Source organism: Muntiacus reevesi, chromosome 5 (assembly GCF_963930625.1).
Source record: "Muntiacus reevesi chromosome 5, mMunRee1.1, whole genome shotgun sequence".
NCBI lineage: Eukaryota > Metazoa > Chordata > Mammalia > Artiodactyla > Cervidae > Muntiacus > Muntiacus reevesi.
The window spans coordinates 19,943,581-19,964,296 of NC_089253.1; the positions used below are offsets into that span (position 1 = coordinate 19,943,581).

A 20,716-nucleotide genomic window follows, 5' to 3' on the forward strand; every position below is an offset into this window, starting at 1 on the left:
GAACAATTGACACATTTCTACCACAATTTAGCCTTTGCTTAGGACAAATGGGATTCATCAACTGATTTTTCAAGGTGCAATCCAAGCTTTGGAATCAGAGTCTAGGGTCCAAATCTTGGCCCTGCAACTTACTATAGCTGTAACGGATGATGGATAGAGACAAGTCACAGATGAAATGCTGGTATACAGGTGCTGAGCATATTAAAAAAAATAATCTTTACACTTCCAATTCTTTAAACAATCAAAGCAGAACATAATTTAAAGTAGCTACGGATAAATTTATGTTTTCCAAATATCTGTGCTTTAAAACACAGTTGTTGGTCTTGGACAAATCTCATTCATTTCTTTCTCTTACTTGCTACATTGATTATAAAAATAAAATGTTACCAATGATTACTACAGGATCATGACTAATGATCTTATGACTCTGTATAGACTTTCTGTTACCGAGTCAAGCTCGCTTTGCTCACTGTATGACAGGCCAATAAATTCAAGAGATGAGGTACTGAGGCAAGGGATATGACTTTATTCAGAAAGCCAACTGACTGAAAACATGCCAGACTAATGTCTCAAAATAACCATTTTGTCAGTGTCTGGATGCCAGTTTCTTTTATACAGCAAAGATGAGTGGGGTGGGGTGGGGGGGTAGTAGGTGAGAAAACAAGGTAAAAAGCCCATTAATCCCACAAATATAACCTGGAATAGCCAGCCTTGGCGAGTGCAGTGAAAGTGAAAGTGCAAGTCGCTCAGTCATGTCCAACTCTTTGTGATCCCATGGACTATACAGTCCATGGAATTCTCCAGTCCAGAATACTGGAGTGAGTAGCCTATCCCTTCTCCAGGGAATCTTCCCAACCCAGGGACTGAACCAGGGTCGCCTGCATTGCAGGCAGATTCTTTACCAACTGAGCTATCAGGAAAGCCTTGGTGAGAGGGTGTGTTAATTTCTCCCTTCCTTTAGGCATCCACAAGTGGACAGGATCCTGAACAAAGGCACCTTTGGTTTAATATTCAGGCAGAGGGGCAGGGTTCCTGAGGCAGGCCATTACATATAAACAGTATCCTTTCAGTGAACAAAAACAACAGGAAGCAAAGTTTAAAGTAACAGACCCAACATGGAGTCATAATGGGCTCTTCCGTGCAGCATTTCTTTCTTGTATAGATGGTTCCAGTTCAGACATGATCAAATCAAGTCTTTTGTGAATTCAAAAGCAGGCAAAAGTGACTTCATTTTTGGTTAATTGGCATGTCAGTAAATATAATTTCCATTAAAAGACCCATTTTGACAAGACAAGCTCTATTTACTATATATAAATTAGTGTTAAACTTTGTGGTAAGTGTTAGAAAGAAACCAAATAGGGACTCAAAGTCACTCTGGCTTCTTTAACATTTATATTTGTGTTAGAAACAATTGAGACATTTGAAATGAATTATTGTTAATTTATTTATTTTTAGACAGCTTTATATTAGTTAAACTCAAATTATGATCAAATTCTCCTGGTGTTTTATGAAAGACTGATGCTGTATTGGCAATAAAACATTAGCTTTATCCCCCTTTGTCTTGACTGTACCATTAAATAGTTGTAGCACTTTTGATAAGACATTTGGTATCTAGGAACCTTAGTTTATACTTTCATAAAAGTAAGAGCTGCAACAGAGAAGACCCACTGAGATGTGAAATGTTATGAATCGAGGAAGGTTCTTAATGTTAATACTACTTATATTTGGCTGCCATCACAATTGGTTTTTCAGCCTGTACCTACCACAAGATGGTTCAGTAGCCCTGTGGAAACAACTAGCCCCATAACCTCTTCCTTCGCTTCCAACACCATCTTGGCTTAACCTCTTTCCCTACTCAGCTTAGTATCGAAGATCCACTATTTCAATCACTCTGTTGCGGTAACCACGGTATCCCCCCTCCCATTACACAAAACTGTACGAAAAATTATTTTCAACCCTCTTTTTCTTTTCCCTGAGGAAAAGTTCCTTATAAGGTGGAGACTTTGAAAAAAATGGTAGCCTCTGATAATTTAAGATACAAACATACATAAATGTGGATGCTAGCTGAATATGTTCACAACATGGTTTGGAGGTTAAGCTAAGTGGTAGACACAAGTTCCTTAAAAAAATTAGCATCATTGACTTTAAAATTTTAAAATCATCTATATCATATTCTTTCCATCCACACACACAAAAAAAAACAAGTAAACAAGTGCAAGGAAAAACAACAACGAGGCAAAGAGTCAAGCACATATTTGAGTATTTCTTACGTGTAAAGCACAATACGAAGCCATAAAATATATGTGAACCTTGCCTTTAAAGTGGTCACCTCCAGAACAGATGCACTAAGTTTAAGACTTGGTCATTTACTGACATTACTTTATTGCTAGTAAATATTTAGGAGTCACATAAAAATAATTATAAGTACCTCTATTTTTAAGCTCAAATTATTCCCTAGTTTGGTTCCTATCTCTTAGCCAAAATTCCAGTGATGTAAGCTTTTGCCTTACCTATAAACCAAAAGAGAAAATTTATCATTATCTGTTTTGCTTAGATTTTAATTTCTAGTGAGAGATACCCATCTTCTACTCTGTTGTACTCAAAATAGGAAAACATTTTAGAGTAATGGGAACCATTTACCTAGCAAAGAATTTGAGAAGCAGGAAAGAAGACCAAGTGAATAAGACACAGCTTCCAATATTCATTTTCCATTTGTCTCCTAGTAAGAAAAAACTGATTTACACCTGCATATATCACTGAAGCAAAGGGTCTGCGAGTCTCAGCCTACCTTTTAACTGGGTAGTTAGTGTTGGTTGCTTACTTGTGTCCAACTCTTTGCAACCCCATAGGCTGTAGCCCACCAGGCCCCTCTGTCCATGGAATTCTCCAAGCAAGACTGCTGGAGTGGGTTGCAATTCCTTTCTCCAGGGGATCTTCTTGACCCAGGGATCAGGCCCAGGTCTCCTGCAATCTGAGACACCAGGGAGCAAAGCTGTTGTACTATTCTACTATGGTTAGCAAAATATTTGGAAAAGGAGGATGGTGTGCCCCTATCCCACGCTGCTGTTCAAAAGGATGACCTGAGCGCTCTTGGATCATAAAGGCCAGGCTCAGAGAGCAGAGAGCTGGAAGGAGCCTGGGTCCCGCTGACAGGGCCAACAGGTCCATTAGGCTCAGTAGGCACAGTGCTTTCATGACACTTTTAAGGGCCCATAAACATTTTAAAATTCTTTTAAAATAGAAAAACAAGTGAACTTTTAGGCTTAAGTATACATAGTATTAATATATCATCTTTATATCAACAGTCACAAAACAGTATATATATCTTTGATTGGGGGTATGAGCTGATGAAGGTAAACATACGCCAGGACCAGGAAATTTACAATGCAGGCCTGCTTGCTGTCCATGAGAATCAACCAGCCCTGCATTTCCTCCTCCCAAGTACATCCCAGATGAGAGGAAGATGAACTTCTATTTTGCTTAAGCCACTATTACTTGGAATTTTCTGATACATACCAAGAAATTGAATCTTAACTGATTAAAGAGGCAGGTACTCACACTGACTTATAAAAGGTACACAGTTAATACAGGGCCAAAGTCATGTATGACCAAACAGCTCAAACACTGCATATGGGCCATCTCCTTTAATATTACCAGGCTGAGAGCATTTGCTTCATCTTTCAATAGCTATGTCACGGATGCATGCCTGTGTTCCTCCAAAATTCATATGTTGAAACCCTAATCCTCACAGGGACGGAATTAAGAGGTAGGCCTTTTGGGAAATAATTATATCATGAGGGCAGAGTCCACTGTGCTCTTATAAGCAGATACACAAGACGGGGCTTCCTGCCTAATCCGCCATGGAGGGGTACAAAGAGAAGGCCACAGTCCACAGACCAGGAAAAGGGCTCTCATTAGACACCGAATATGTCAGCATATTAATTTCTGGCTTCTCAGCCTCCAGAGCTGTGAGGAGGCAACTTTACAGCCTGAGTCACCCGAGCTATGCTGATCTGTCACAGGAGCCACAGCAGGCCGAGACAAGGCGACTCTCCTCCTGCACACCCCAGCTGTCTAGGTCCCGAGGTAAGGCTGGTGTTGTGAACGTGACACTCAGCCCTGGCTCTGGGCCACCCACCTGACATTACTAACAGTCTCTTCATCTACAAAAAGGAGTCATTACCAACTGCTACACAGGATAATGTGAAAAGATATGAGCATGTATAAAAATTAAAATTTAAGTACTATAAAAATGTCAGACGCTCTCGTCTCCCTTACATAATGTCTTCTTCCCGACAAGTCTGTCCTTGAAGATTCTTTTAAGTAAGGGCACATAGGGGAAATGGGTACATTATTAAAATTTCAGGTCCAATTCCACTTAGGAGGGACAAGACTTGTAGGAGTCACTGTAGTGATGAATGGGTTCAAGCTTTGTTTGATTTATAAACAAAGTCTATTTTCAAGGATAACCCCCCCAAAAAAACTGTTAAATAACATGCATACAAATATATGATATAGACTATAAAGTATATGTACACGAGTATACATACATGTATCTCTTTCATAATTATTTTGGTGTGAAATGAAGCCAAATTATTTTAGACATCAACTTTCCGATGTGTCCGTCCAAATGGGTGAAATCTAGACCGGAGACAACTGTACTGTACTTCTCACTTCGCAGTGCCATCTTCTGGCTACCGGTGGAAGTGCAGTTCCAGTAAAACAGCACTGTTTTCAACTTTCTAGGGAAAATCTGACTACCATTATTATCACTATTATTATTTAAGATAGATTGAGTTCAAACAATGAGTCTGTTGTGTTTAACATCTGTAAAAGAAAAAAAAATGACACTATTCATGACACGGGGATATTGTGAAGGTTCGTGTGCACCAGACACCTCGGCTCGTGAATCCACATTGCACATATGTGGATACGTGCTCCGATCTCCTGTGATTTTCATCAACTCCTTTGTTTCTGAAATACCTTCCAAATGCCTGACATCATAGATTTTAGTGTTAATTTTCACTGTATAAGACCCAGACCTTGAAGCTATGCCTATTAATTCACTGGCTCAAATTTCACCTCTACCTTAGTAATTTTGTGATTTTAGATATATTAACTTCTCTGATCCTCAATGTCCTAATCTATAAAGTAATTTTATGAAGTACAAAAGGGCATTAATTAAAGTAATCCTAAAGAAATGTGTAGTACAGTTCTTACACATAGAAATCTAACAATAACCTTTAACTACTGTTATAATTTTAAAAATTAAATTATAAGCCCAGGCAGTAAGACAACTTCCCCAGGATTGCACAGGTAGGAAGGGTTTCTAAGCTCCACAGCTGAAACCTGGAAGCCACCTGGAGCCAAACAGTAAGACACTACAAGTCGCTGGTGTGACTCTGAAAAGCGACATCCACAAAGAAAGACAGTATTATACAAATACATGATTATTTTTCTTTCACAATGTAAACAAAACAAAATGAACATTATTTTTGTAAGAACTATAAAGAAAGGATCTTTTGTCATATTTAGTTGTGAGCTTAGAGCGTGAGAGGAAGTCACATATTTACAACTTCTCAATGTGTAAATCAGAACACAGGAGGCTATTTCCGATTTAGGGTCATTCCAGTGTTTCACGTTACACACTAGGAGACGCTTCAGCACAGTGGTGGGCTAAAGGGCTATCTGGTCTCTGACTTTAGGCTCCACTACCTAGGAGCCTAGGGCCTCCCTCGTGGCTCAGCTGGTAAAGAATCCACCCGCAATGTGGGAGACCTGGGTTTGATCCCTGGTTTGGGGAGACCCCTTGGGGAAGGGAAAGGCTACCCACTCCAGTGTTCTGGCCTGGAGAATGCCAGGGGGGAATTCCATGGGGTTGCAAAGAGTCGGTCATGACTGAGAGACTTTCATTTCGCGTCACCTGGGAGCTTCCCTGGGAGCTCGGCTGCTAAAGAATCGGCTGGCAAAGCAGGAGAATCCCCACGGACAGAGAAGCCTTGGCAGGCCACAGTCCCCGGGCTCACAGAGTCAGACAGGGCTGGGCGGATAAACACAGCAGCACGTGGGGGCCTAGCGGGCCCCAGCCCAGGAGGTTGCAGAGTCGGACAGGAGTGGGAAGTGTTCGTCACTCAGCTGAGTCCGACTCTTTGGGACCCCGTGGACCACAGCCCTCCAGGCTCCTCTGTCTGTGGAATTCTCCAGGCAAGAGCGCTGCAGTGGGTTGCCATTTATTTCTTCAGGGGATCTTCCTGACCCAGGGATGGAACTCAGGTCTCCTGCGCCATAGGCAGATTTTTTACCATCTGAGCCACAAGGAAACAGGGGGGAGCAATGAACACTTTCACTTTTCACTTTCACCCACCACTTTATAGCCTAGGAGTCGTAGTCTAATCCCTGCGGTGCCTTAGTTTCCACAGATATAGAAGAAAAGCAACAATAGCAACCACCTCACAAGGAAGTCTTCTGTGAGGATTAACCTAGTTTAAGATATTACTTGTTAGCTCTTCACTATTATCAAATCATCTTTCAATTTCTTTATTACTCCAGAAGAACTAATATTGCAGAGAAGATGAGAACTAAGACAGTATGGATGACACAATTGCATATTCTATTTAATATTAACTGAAATTAATATTAATTGAATCAATTTAATTCAATTGAATAAAATTAATTGAATCAATTCGATTTTCCACATCAGTCAAAACCAACTGCTGCTAATGAAGGTGAGGGGGATCAACAGTTTCATTTTTACCAGGCTAAATATTATTCCTACTTGGTCTAAAAACTCAAATTTCCTGCCCCAAGTAGAAGAACAACAGGCATTTATATAGCTTCAAGTGCAGATCTTAGTTTTCACCGCCTCTTTATCATATACCTTGAACTGATGAACATGAAGAAGGATGTTGAGGTAAGTTTTCATTCTTTTCAGTGTTATCTGTAAGATTTCACCTCACTGTCAAGTATTTTCTAAAGAGAGTTACCCCTTGATAAATCCAAGTCATATAGTTATATCATTCAGTTTATTTGAGCATTTGCTCAGTCCTCTGTAGAGAAGCAGAGGAGGCAGAGAATTATTTTCATGTAACGTGACTGATAAATGCAGCCTGGCATGTGACAAGATACTCATCTATTAAATGTATTTACCTACATATGAAAATTGATGTGATTTCTGTCAAAGCAGCACTGTCTTTCCATCTTTCTGCAATGTCCACATTAAGCCAACGTGCAAGATATCAAAGTGTTGTAGACGCTACAGTTTCAAATATTGGTTTTCAAATTTTCCTGTGTATAGAAAGCGTCCAAATTCCACATTCAAATGAAAATTCCTTGGCCCTTTCCTCAGAAAATCTAACCTGTCTGCAGTAGGAACAAGGAAGTAGACTTTCTAATGTCCCAGGGATTCTGACTTACGTACACTGAGGAGTGTACTTTGAAAAATATTGGTCTGCCACACATATGTTTTCTACATAGAAGTACTGAAATTAACTTGCAAATTGTGTACTTATAATGACGGCTCCAATTTATCAAGTTTAAAACTAACACATTTATTTGGCTCCTTTAAGAATGCTTTTAATGTAGCCTGTCCCATGTCATGCAATCATGCAGATACTTGCCAGCACAGTTTAGTTTCAGCAATTCTTATTTTTAAGTTATTTTTTTTTCTTCAGTGTGAATTTATACAGAGATTAGATGTTATGGGCATTGCTATAGTTTCATTCATAAAATGATTCTTAGAAATGATGAGCTAAGATCTAGGAAAATGTGGACTAAGTGTTTAATTTGCCCCAAACTCCTTCTCTTTAGTGATAAAACAGGTACAGGTATAATTAATGTGATGCAAGAAAGTAAGGGCTGAGTGACAGAGAGTAAGCATCTGGCACCCTGGAGGGCAATGTTTAGTCCTCAACATTACTGGATGAATCTGTAATTCAAATGTTGTATACAATAACAAATGAAATAAAGACATAGATAAGGGATTCAATATTTTCCTAAATTGTAGTGGCAGAAAAAAATGTCTGCCCCCATTTTTATATGAACATTTTTCTATGAACTTTTCTTTGTAGAATGAGCTCACATTTCACTTTGTGGCATCTGAAGATGTTCTCAACGTTATAAAGCTTACTCAACCATATCTGCTTCTTGCCAATACGTCACTTCAATTTTTCATGCATTTCCTTATTTCCTTTATAATTCAAATGATCCCCTCTCCACCTCCCAGCCCCACCTTTCCTGTCCAAAGCTAAGGACTTAGTTTACTGCAAAGACCAGCACTGAATGACTGCTAGCATAAGGAAAGATAAAATTAAAAAGAAAATGACAGAAAGCAAAAGAAAAAGAAAAAAAGGAAAGCGAATGCTTACAGACTTTCTTTTCTACTCCTACCATCTCTGCTCATGCACACAGCATTCAAAGTGTCCTAGAGTATTAGGTTTCTCATTTCCTTCTGCCGTCCCAGCCCTTCTCCACCATTCTGTGGAGATCAAGACTAACCATACCCCACTGTGAGACTGCTTAATTTTAAAATCAAGAATCCTCAAGTAGTCCAAAGGCTTGTTTGTATTTATGCTGTCCTACTCCTCTAAGATGTATCTTTTGATCCTGCCATCTTAAACTTGACAAATGAACCTTCTTTAAAGGCATTTGTGTGATACAGTAATATAATTTCAATAACTATATTTAACATTTAACTAGGTTAGCAACATTATTAAGAACATAATTTGAAGCTACCAAATTCAGAATAGAAGCTAGCTCATCATACTCGTTTTCCATACTGTTTTTCTTGAGGGTGTTGTACATGTTTAAATCAGTGTTCCTAACTGGAATTGATTAGGTCACCCTAATCACACTGGCCTCAAATCATCCACATGAGCTGGAGAAAAGCATTCTCCATTCAGGTGTATTTGTTTGTTTGCTTGTTTTCATCTATAATAAGGGAGGACACGGTTGATTTCCAAAATCTGTTCACCAACACTTTTGAGATGGTAGAATGACATCATTGACACAATGGACATGAGTTTGAGCAAACTCTGCAAAATAATGAAGGGCAGAGAAACCTGGCGTGCTACATACAGTCCATGGGTTCACAAAAAGTCAGGCATGACTTAGTGACTGAACAACAAAACTTTTGTCTTACCTACACCAAGTAAAAGTTTTTAAAGACTGCTCTTTCTGACATGCAAGTACATTCTGTTAGGGTAAAATCTCTCTGATCCTCTCAATCAAATGATGTAAGATTGGTAATATGCTGAGTTGTATTTCTCTGTGCTAGACATTACTTTTTATGTACATTAGTTTATTTGATCCTCTTGACAAATCTATGAGAAAGGCAATGTTATCGCCTCTTCATTGATGAGAAATATGTGACTGTGTTAGTCATTCAGTCGTGTCCGACTCTCTGCGATTCCATGGACTGCAGCCTGCCAGGTTCCTCTGTCCATGGAATTCTCCAGACAAGAACACTGGAGCGGGTAGCCATGCTCTTCTCCAGGGGATCCTCCTGACCCAGGGTCTCCCGCACTGCAGGCAGATTCCTTACCATTCGAGACACAAGAGAAGCCCAAAGGGATGTTAATTAACATTTCTAAACTCATGTAGCTAGGAACACTGACTCAAAGTCTGTTTGTTATTCCATGTTCTTTGGATTTAACACATAGGATCCCACAAACGCTTTCTGTAATCTCTACCTCATTAACCTCAAACTCTCACTGGGTAAGTGTTTCTAGAAGCTCAGAATTGTGTGTTGAACAGAGTCTGAAGGATGTGGAACTAGAAACCCTTTTGAGGATAAACAAGAGAAGTCACAGAAAGTCACATCATCTACAGGGACATGAGGTAAAGGCTGGCCTGGAGTCTGCATCCGTCTTTGTCGATACCTTAGCTCAGCTGAAAGGACTACTTTAGAAGGTGCAGGTCACTGAATGCTTTTTGTTCCATGTTTTCATAAGGAGTATTTTCACTGAGTTCAATTTCCTCCAGACCCTACCCCTAGAATAATCATATGAGGAATAGACTATGATTTATTATTTTGGCTGTGTCACTTGAGAACTTTGAAATTCACTTAGGGGAATAATTTACTTTGATTTTTAATAAAAATATTAAATTTTGACTGCTTGAGGTATCTAGTATAAAATCAACACACTACACTAAATTTTAATTTCTACACACAGTAATAGCTAACATGTTTTGGGATTTCTTGAAGGACCAAAAATATAGCTATGTGCATGCACTAAAATAGAACTTAAATATCCTTTCTTCAATCTTAATGGCATTAAATGTTGAACATTATTATTTTCCATCTTATAGATGAGAAAGTTAAGTCTCAAAATGGTTAAGAAATCTATCCAAAGGAAGCAAGTTAATGATATGTATGTGTAGAATAAAACCTATTACCACTTCACCCTAAAAAACGTTACTAACTATAAACTGTTGATAGGCTATGATGAAAGTATAGAGAGATACATAAACCAACGAAATGTAATGTCACCATGAGTTAAAGGTAGACATGGACATATTTAGGAACTAAGATAGTTCAGTAGGCTACCCACTGAACAATACCACACAGTTGCAGTATAGGTTTAATAGGTAAGGAATATGCAAGCAAATCTCCCAGGAAATACACTTACAGAAAAGAGCTTCAAAGAGAAGATTCCAAAGGTACCAAAAAAATCACCTTAGAATAGAAGTCAAAAGCTAAGAGGAATCATTATAGGTGTATCTCTTATCACATAAACTGTGTACAAATGTGAGAACCCATTTGTAATGCTGCTTTCGGTTTTGAAAATGACCTGGAATCTTTTTAAAGTCAACTCACTCTTCAAAAAAAAAAGCTGAATACAGGTGAACAAATGGTGTCCAACTCATTACTGTAATTCCCTTTGACTGTAGCCTGTTGTTCTATCACGATTCTGTGTGGCCAGAGGACTTAAATTACTTTATACTCTACAATACCTAGAATAGTTTGGGATATAAAGTAGGCAGCAATTATACCAATGTGGCTTACTTATAGAAGAAATGATGTGGAGAGTGGTCATATGATAGAAGAGAGCACTGCAGAAAGTTCTGGTTTCTTGTTTTGGTTTCCTCCGGTCTCAGTCATACTGGACCTTGGTTTTCTCACCTCTAATATGACGGGCTTTGGATGAGAACACAACCTTACATTCACAGCATGCTTCCCAATAACAGACTCTTTAAAGTACACTCAAAGAGATTAAAACACTCGAAAGCAGCACCAAACGAGTCAGACATAATTGCAAAGCAATCACTACCTATAGTATAACAATGTCTCCTAGTGTTTGTGAAAGCATTTTCAAAGCACAGCATTTATTTGGTTGAACTTTAGCTTGTGTCTGAATAAAATGGTTTACTTTTGATATTTTATTTTTTGCATCTTATAAACATGAAGTGACATTTTTAAATGTCCCAGTAAATACATGCCCTTTTCTGATGCAGATTTAACATGATCTATGCCTTTTCTTTACCCTAAGCAGCAAATTATTCCCTGTTCTATGATCCACTCAATTGACATACACAGACACATATGCATGCACATAGAGTAATCTATGGCAGAAATATACACATTGTTTTCATTAAATGGTCAGAATTCCATGGTACAACTATGAAGAGTTTATGATAAAATATACACACTCTAGTTGAGAGCACACGATCTCTAGCGCTGTTTTCCAAGCTGGCTTAGTATAAAGTCCCTTTTATGTGATGTTTCTTAAGACATATAGTAGTTAAGCTTTTTCTATATCAGCAGTTCTTAAATTGTTGTCAATAGTAGAAAAAAACCTACATTTTCTTTCTGCAATTTTCCTAAATCTCTGTACTTTATAGAGCTTGCTGATGGATGATGAAACTGATTAACAAGTAGAAAATAAAGTTGTAGAAACTTTTGTATCAATCTTGTATATGCAGGTTGAACACATCCTTTTTTATTCATTAATGCTTATGCTCACGGTTTTGACTTAACAATTTATGCACTTTAAATGCAATTTAACTTACTTGTAGCTATATAAGTTAAATATCTAAGTATGTACTTTTGTGCTCAATCATATTCTATATGGTAAAAGTAAATGTCACAATTTTTCATGGAGTTCATGAAAGTCCACAGCACTTGGCCATCAAAACACATTTTAAAGAGCCAGGAAAGTTACCAGATAATCCTCATTATTTTTCCTGCTTCCCCTCTTTTGGCAATCTTTTCTTTCGTTTGCATGATGACTGTCACTCTAGTGAATTTTCTATCTTCCAACTGATTGCAGCCAAGTTTTCATTTATTCACAGACACAAAAATTTCATGAAAATATTAACCATATAGTACTAGCTGCATGGGCTAATCTCTGTTAAGCAATTTTATATTCCAGGAAATATGGTAAACTCTTTTTTTTTTTTTTAGGTGTACTCAGTCTTTACCACAGTCCCCTTCAGGTAGTTTCTATGAGTAGTCCTATTTTCTACATGAGGAAACTGGATAAAGACGATAAGCAATTCATCTAACATCACACAACTAGTGAAAGTTGAACAACATTAAAGTTGATTCAGTTCAGTTCAGTTCAGTCGCTCAATCGTGTCCGACTCTTTGCGACCCCATGAACCATAGCATGCCAGGCCTCCCTGTCCATCACCTCCCGGAGTTTACCCAAACTCATCTCCATCGAGTCGGTGATACCATTCAACCATCTCATCATCTTCCATCCCCTTCTCCTCCTGCCCTCATTCTTTCCCAACATCATTGGTCTTTTCCAATGAGTCAGTTCTTCACATCAGGTGGCCAAAATATTGGAGTTTCCAGCTTCAACATCAGTCCTTCCAATGAACACCAGGACTGATCTCCTTTAGTATGGACTGGTGGGATCTCCTTGCAGTCCAAGGGATCCTCAAGAATCTTCTCCAACACCACAGTTCAAAAGCATCAGTTCCTCAGCGCTCAGCATTCTTTATGGTCCAATTCGCACATCCATACATGACCACTGGAAAAACCATAGCCTTGACTAGATGGACCTCTGTTGGCAAAGTGATGTCTCTGCTTTTTAATATGCTATCTAGGTTGGTCATAACTTTCTTTCCAAGGAGTAGCGTCTTTTAATTTCATGGCTACAATCACCATCTGCAGTGATTCTGGAGCCCAGTAAAATAAAGTCAGCCACTGTTTCCCCATCTATTTCCCATGAGGTGATGGGGCCAGATGCCATGATCTTAGTTTTCTAAATGTTGAGCTTTAAGCCAACTTCTTCACACTCCTCCTTCAATTTCATCAAGAGGCTCTTTAGTTCTTCTTCACTTTCTGCCATAAGGGTGGTGTCATCTGCATATCTGAGGTTATTGATATTTCTTCCGGCAATCTTGATTCCAGCTTGTGCTTCTTCCACTTCAGCGTTTCTCATGATATACTCTGCTTGTAGGTTAAATAAGCAGGGTGACAGTATACAGTCTTGACGTACTCCTTTTCCTATTTGGAAACAGTCTGTTGTTCCAAGTCCAATTTTAACTGTTGCTTCCTGACCCACATACAGATTTCTCAAGGGGCAGGTCAGGTGGTCTGGTATTCCCATCTCTTTCAGAATTATCCACAGTTTATTGTGATCCACATAGCCAAAGGCTTTGGCATAGTCAATAAAGCAGAAATAGATGTTTTTCTGGAAATCTCTTGCTTTTTTGATGATCCAGAGGATGTTGGCAATTTGATCTCTGATTCCTCTGCCTTTTCTAAAACCAGCTTGAACATCTGGAAGTTCACGGTTCATGTATTGCTGAAGCCTGGCTTGGAGAATTTTGTGCATTTCTTTGCTAGAGTGTGAGATGAGTGCAATTGTGAGGTAGTTCAAGCATTCTTTGCCATTGCCTTTCTTTGGGATTGGAATGAAAACTGACCTCTTCCAGTCCTGTGGCTGACCACTGCTGAGTTTTCCAAATTTGCTGGCATGTTGAGTGCAGCATTTTCACAGCATCATCTTTCAGGATTTGAAATAGTTCAACTTGAATTCCATCACATCCACTAGCTTTGTTCGTAGTGATGCTTCCTAAGACCCACTTGGCATTGCACTCCAGGATGTCTGGCTCTAGGTAAGTGATCACACCATCGTGATTATCTGGGTCGTGAAGATCTTTTTTGTACAGTTCTTCTGTGTATTCTTGCCACCTCTTCTTAATATCTTCTGCTTCTGTTAGGTCCATACCATTTCTGTCCTTTATTGAGCCCATCTTTGTATGAACTGTTCCCTTGGTATCTCTAATTTTCTTGAAGAGATCTCTAGTCTTTCCCATTCTATTGTTTTCCTCTATTTCTTTGCATTGATTGCTGAGGAAGGCTTTCTTCTCTCTCCTTGCTATTCTTTGGGACTCTGCATTCAGATGGGAATATTTTTCCTTTTCTCCTTTGCTTTTCGCTTCTCTTCTTTTCACAGCTATTAAAGTCGATTACAAAATATTTTTTCTTTCATTATCCTCAGCAAAAGGTATTTCTAATACTGCTTAACTGACATTATTTGCTCTTTCCTCTGTTCACAATTTAAGCTTTGCTTAAAATATTGTTAATATTTATACAAGTTTATTTATAAATATTTCTGAACATAACTAGATTCTAGCTATATGTATTTGTAACTAATTTATTACTTAATTGCCTTGATGCCTTATGGAATAACTAACTTGCACTTTTGATGTGTGAATATGAAAAGATTTCTGAATCTTAAGATATGAAGATGCAAATGAATTTTGGGGGGTTTTCTAGAGAAGAAAGGTTAGTATTAAACATTATCTGCTTAAGCAGGTTACTTAAATGATGTAGCACTATTTATTAAAAAAGATTTTCTTCTAGAAGTCAGTAAAAATAGGCACCCATGCACCCAACCACACACAAGCACTCTCATAACATACATGAGAAAGCATAATTTCATGCTTTCTCATAATTTCATCCATAAAGCCCCACCAGTGGCTGCAGTGATTTTTGCTTACTGGTGGGTAGATCAAGTTCTCCCTTTCAATTACTTAGAGTTTGGTCTGGGACAATTGTATTGTCAATTCAATTTGAGAAGTCTCTTTCACTAGTTATAAAGAAAATTTAACGCACAAAGATAGTCCCCAAATAAGTCATTTAAAAAAAAAACATACTGCTATTCAAAACAGGCAATTAAGATGCACAAAAGGGATTTAAAAAGTCAGAACATTTTTGCTAATATCCTCTTAGCCTAGAAAATACATTTCTCTAGTGCAGTTACACAGAATGGGGCAATTTTTACCAAGACATTTATGCTGCATCACATAAAGGTATGTAGAGGGTAAGACTCGTTGTGCTCTGGGCTTGGGACAAAAAATATACATATATACTTTCACAGATCAATGTGGGGGAGTTATACTAAAACTCCTACCAATATCAAATTTATTTTGTTTACAGAGAAAATATTTTGGTGCTTATTGGGTTATTATTGTAACTCATCTTTCCTTTATCCTATCCATCAACTTGGTTAGATTTAGGGTGGAGCAAATGGGAGCCTGGGGCATCTTCAATATATAGTACCATCTAAAAATAAGATTCCAAAATAGACACGTGGTATGACTGCTGGTCAGAGGGCCCAGGACACACCTCTAAGGTGACTCCTGTTGGGAGGACTATAACCGACCATCTGCTTAAAGTTCTGGCTTGATGGAAAACCACGAGAAGTCAGTAGACCTTCACTCCTCCCTGCCACGTTCTCTCCCCATTAAGTCATTTAAAACCAAAGGCAGTAAGAGTGGAAACACAGCAGAAAGGAACAAGAGGTTCAGCAGACTAAAAGGATGAGCCTTCTCCAGCACTCCATGGGTCCCTTTTCACCAAGAACTTCTAAAGACTTTTTTCACCCTACTATTCCTTTCTAAACCTATGCTGCTTCTTTCTGAAATGAATTGCTGGTTGCCTTCGAATAGCATTTAATGCTTCTACAGAATAAGGCTGTTTAAAAGTATAGTCAATCTATTCCGAAGATATGTTTGCTTTCTTTGATCACATTTATTTGTGCATAGGTTAAATGGCTTTCTGCATTAGCTATATTATTCATAACATTAACTCATTTAAAAAAAAATTTATATGTACTTTATAAACAGGAGAGACAATATGCTAGAAAATTAAACAGCTCTTTTTAAATCTATGAGGTTTAGCTGTAAAACAGAAAACAGTTCTTGGCTACTGTTAAGAGGTGAACATTTAGCTTTCTTTCAGGACAAACTGGGCTTCCAGGGTGGGCGCTAGTGGTAAAGAACCCGCCTGCCAGTGCAGGAGACATAAGAGGCATGAGTTTGATCCCTGGAAGAGGGCATGACAACCCACTCCAGTATTCTTGCCTGAAGAATCCCATGGACAGAGGAGCCTGCCGGGCTACACTCCATAGGCTCACAAAGAGTTGGCCACAACTGAAGTGACTTAGCATGCACGCACGCAGGACACATTAAGTAGCTCTGACTGAGGGGCATAGATGTTGTTCACTATGGTGAAAATGATGGATTTTTTTGTGCTTCAGCATCTAAAGTTGCTACAGAAAATGCAGGCATAAGAAACAAACAAAAACAGAAAGCTATTCAAAAATTCATATTTAAAAGGCAGAACTGCTTTAGAGTTTTCATCCTTGTGGGTAGAACACTATTATATAGTAACCATCCTCTAATTGGAGCATTTGCTTTAGTGAACACATTCCTTTACCTTAAAACAGAACTGAATTTAGTCCTATTGGAAGGATAACAGCAAGGTATAAAAGAGCTATACCCAGAAAAAAGATGTTGAAACAAGTACACATCAAAAGTCTCAGATCTACATTTTTAACACTTTGAAAAGAACTTAATAATAAAAGACAAGTGATAACACCCAGAAGATATAGGAAAATCTTGCAACTGCCACCCTCTGCTAATGCATTCAACATGACTGAAGCAAGTGAAATGCCTTTGGCTTCACACACAGGACCACTGACCAAGAAATTAAGTTAGCCAGAAGTCTTTGGCTAGAAAACCCACTATCACAGGTGGCCATAGCTCGGCTACAAGAGTTTTCTTCTCAGCAGGACAATAAGCTCATCTCTACTAATGCAATTATTCTTGCAAACCTGTTCAGCTCAGGTTCTAACCCACACATTAACCAAATGCCCACAAGAACTCTTAAATATTACAAAGAGAATAGGCTTCTGCTACAGTTCACTGAAATATAAGTTCTTTTTGGCAAAATGACATATTGATAGTTCCAAATTCATTGTCAAGTTCTCTGATTTTCACTAAGTAATTGGGGTATCCAGTAACATTACTTGTTACAGAGTAATCACAATAAAAAGACACACAGCCCATTAGGAAAAGTTTCACTATTTTAGGCCCAGTGCCTTCTTTTTGTTGAGTGGGCAAGAGGGAAAATTTAAAGAAGACTGGTCAGTTTTCACATACCACAAACACTGCAGATATTTCCTATCTAAAGTAAGCTAGGGACAGTTTATTCAGTTTTTTGCTGTAAAATGTGCATTGACTTAAAAAAAATTTTTATTTATAAGAATTAAGTTTTATAAGCCGATGGCTCTGTTTTTGCATTATATAACCAACATTAAAACTTTGGAAGTTAGAGACTACAGAGTTTCCTGAGTCACTTAAATTATAGTGTCCTGAAAAAGCAAATGTACTTTTGGAACACTAACGATTCACTGTACTTAAAAATCATTGTGGGCAGTTTCCATTGTTTAAATATTTATAATTTTCTGAATTTATTGACAAGCACCTACTCAAGTGCCCCAAACTTGGAGAATTTGCTTTCTCTAGAAGAAGCCACAAGTAATTACTAAACCATAACACAAGAGTTCAGAGTAAAAGGCAGGACATTTTAAAAAATAACTGTTATGCAAGATTTAAACTGAATTGTTTAGAGTTAAACACAGACATTAAAATGGGCTCTGTAATTGGAACAAGTTATTATAGTATTAGGAGGCAGTGACTTTAAAACCATCTGCATTTTGTCAACTCCAGTAATGAGCAGCCCTAAAGAAAATAAAGAATCCGATTTATACTGCATTTTAGCCTAGGAAAGTTACCTGGGTTTTGTTTGCAAGCAACGACTAAGTTCTTCAACTCTTGGGGCTACATCAAATAGTCCTCACACTCAAAAGAAAGTTACAAGAGCCTGATAGAGGGTGTGTCCACTAGAAGTGGAATCAAGAATTTTGCTGCCCTGACTTTTCACAGATAATGACTTTCCTTTATACCTCTCAATTTCAGAATTAGATATAATCCTATTTCCCCTCTTTATTATCCACCAGACACATAATCAGATAAGGTTTCCATTCACATAGATTTGAAAAGATCCTCATCCTGTATGGGTCATTTTATTTTATAGTGGCCAAGGCAGAGAGACTGCTGCCAAAATGATGCTCAGGCCATGCAGAATAAAGGCTCAGTCCTGGGCAATGAAACAGTCCACCTTTGTTTTGCCCTTGTGGAAGAAGAATGCAAACCCATCACCAACTTTGGGACTTGATCAACAGTGGGGAGTCACAAAACTCTTTTCAATCACTGCATTTTAAACCTTCACTAAAAATAGCTCCTCTGTGCTTGGGCTTAATGTCCCATCTACGGCCAGTGATGGAACACAGTACTTAATTGTTTCTGACTAGGGTCCTTGCATCAGCACTCTGAGAGTGTCTTCTAACTTTTAATCGCCTGCGTGCTCTTTAATTAGACCTGTTCGCATGACGGCCAAGACCAGTCAGTCCAATCAAGATGTTAAAGCAGTCTATTTCACGAGTCCGGGAACTTTTGTACACGGCTAACCATTTCCGAAGATTTGTCATTTTTCCCTCTGGTTCCCCGTGCCTTAAAATCAGACACACTTAGGGGAGGAGGGAATCTCTGTGGCTGCTGAGACAGCTCCACTGTACAGAGACAGAGCCTGGTGACAATCTTCTCCTTGTCGGTCTAATTCCCTTTATGCTATCTCCAATCCCGTGTTATCTGTCGGCTACTACTAGGGCTGGAGGGAAACGCGTCTTTGAAAGGAGCACTCGGTCCCCTCACTGGGAGGAATACGAGGATTTCTTTAAGGACTCGGATAACTAGAAAGGGGTTCCACTCCCCCAGAAGAATTTCAGAGTCTGAATTATAGAGACCTCCCCCTAGCCCCCAGCCCAACTTAGGCGGGAGGTGCAAACGACCGAGGCGTCTGTCCTTGGCCCCCAGCGGTGACCTGCGGGCAGCGCCCCTCGGGTCACTCGCTCCCGGACTCACCTGGTGCCGAGGACCAGCGCCGGCAGGAGAGGCAGCAAGTAGTGCGCTGGGCTGAATTTCATGCTTGTCACCTGCCGGGGTCCTCCTTTCCCCGCTGCCTCCGCTCCCCGCTTCCTCCTCCAGGTCCCGGCGCTCCTCCTCGGTGCCCGGCTCTGTCCCCGGCCGGCAGTGAGCCCTCTCCAGCAGCGGACGGAAGGAAACCGACAAACGGACGGCCGCCTCGCGAAGGCAGGCGCCGAGAGCGGGGAGTATCTTCGGGAGTGATGTCACCGGCGAGGCGAGCCCTGCCCCGGATTGTTCGGCGCCGCCGCTCCCGAGCCCGGAGGGCGCGCTGTCACTCGCGCCGGAGGCGGCGCGGGGAGCGGGAGGGGTGCCCGGCGATGGCCCCGCGTGCTCGGCCAACTGGCTGCGCTCACCCGGCTGCACGTCCCGGGCCCGGGATCTGGTCTTTTATTCCGTTTCTCCAGAGGATGGGGAGGTGCGGGGCGGGGGCCAGGGGAGAAACCTAGTCTGCCAGTAACTGAGCCTGCATCCGCGGCAGGAGGCGAGCCAGAATGCCCTGAAGACTCTCAGAGGCTCAGAGTCACAGGCAAGTGCCCCTCACCTGGTTCGTGTTTGGAAAAGCGGTGCTCCGGAGGGAGAGAGTGTTTAAAATGTTAACTCGAATTACAAACGCGTAGTGACTCCTCGGATGCGAATGGAAGGACAGGGGAGTGAAGAGCATCCAGAAATGCACCCTGAGCCCCTATCGCTATTGCGAGGTTCTTAGTCCGCAAAACATGGGCTGGGAAGAGGTTTCCGGACACTTAAGACGTCTGTGGCTTCTGTGTTTTGAAGATTTCTGATCTTCCTATAATTTCAGTTTGTCTGTTTGTACCACCAGCTGGTAGTGGGGCTGCAGCTCATGCTGTCCCAGCTGCACACACCTAAAGGGTGGCTTGTCTCCAGGTGAGGAAACATGACCTAAGAAGTAATCAAAATGTTAACGGTAATTAACTCAACTCGGAGTGGTGGTACTGGAAGCCAGAAGGTTTTATCTGTCTTTTTCTCCCCTATAGTTTCCAAATTTCCTAAAATGAACATCTGACATTTAGTAAGTTTTATTTTGAAAAATTAATAAGGGAACTGAAATAACAGAGCTCTAATACAAAATAACATTTTGCAAGTAACCTAGAAAATAGAGCCAACTTCATCTACTGAGATGTTCAATTCTAGGGTATTTGTAACATGGTGTCTGTGTGTGTATGTGTACCAGCAGGGAGTATGTGTGTGCTAAGTCGCTTCAAGCCCTGTCCAACTCTTCGGGACCCCATGGACTGTAGCCCGCCAGGCTCCTCTGTCCAGGGATTCTCCAGGCCAGAATACTAGAGTGGGTTTCTATGCCCTCTTCCAGGAGATCTTCCCAACCCAGGGATTGAACCCACGTCTCTTATGTCTTCTGCATTGGCATGGCAGGCGGGTTCTTTACCACTAACTGCTGCTGCTAAGTCGC

The 20,716-nt window shown here is 40.0% G+C and overlaps 1 protein-coding gene across 1 annotated transcript in view; it reads right to left on the minus strand.

The window, feature by feature from the left end:
- LUZP2 (leucine zipper protein 2) overlaps positions 1-19,394 on the minus strand; it is a 483,423-nt gene extending 464,029 nt beyond the window's left edge. Inside the window, exon 1 of the mRNA XM_065936761.1 lies at positions 19,225-19,394. Within this exon, the coding sequence (XP_065792833.1) occupies positions 19,225-19,286 (62 nt within the window). The 5' untranslated portion in view covers positions 19,287-19,394. The remainder of the gene's footprint in view (positions 1-19,224) is intronic.
- Between the last annotated feature and the right edge of the window lie 1,322 nt (positions 19,395-20,716).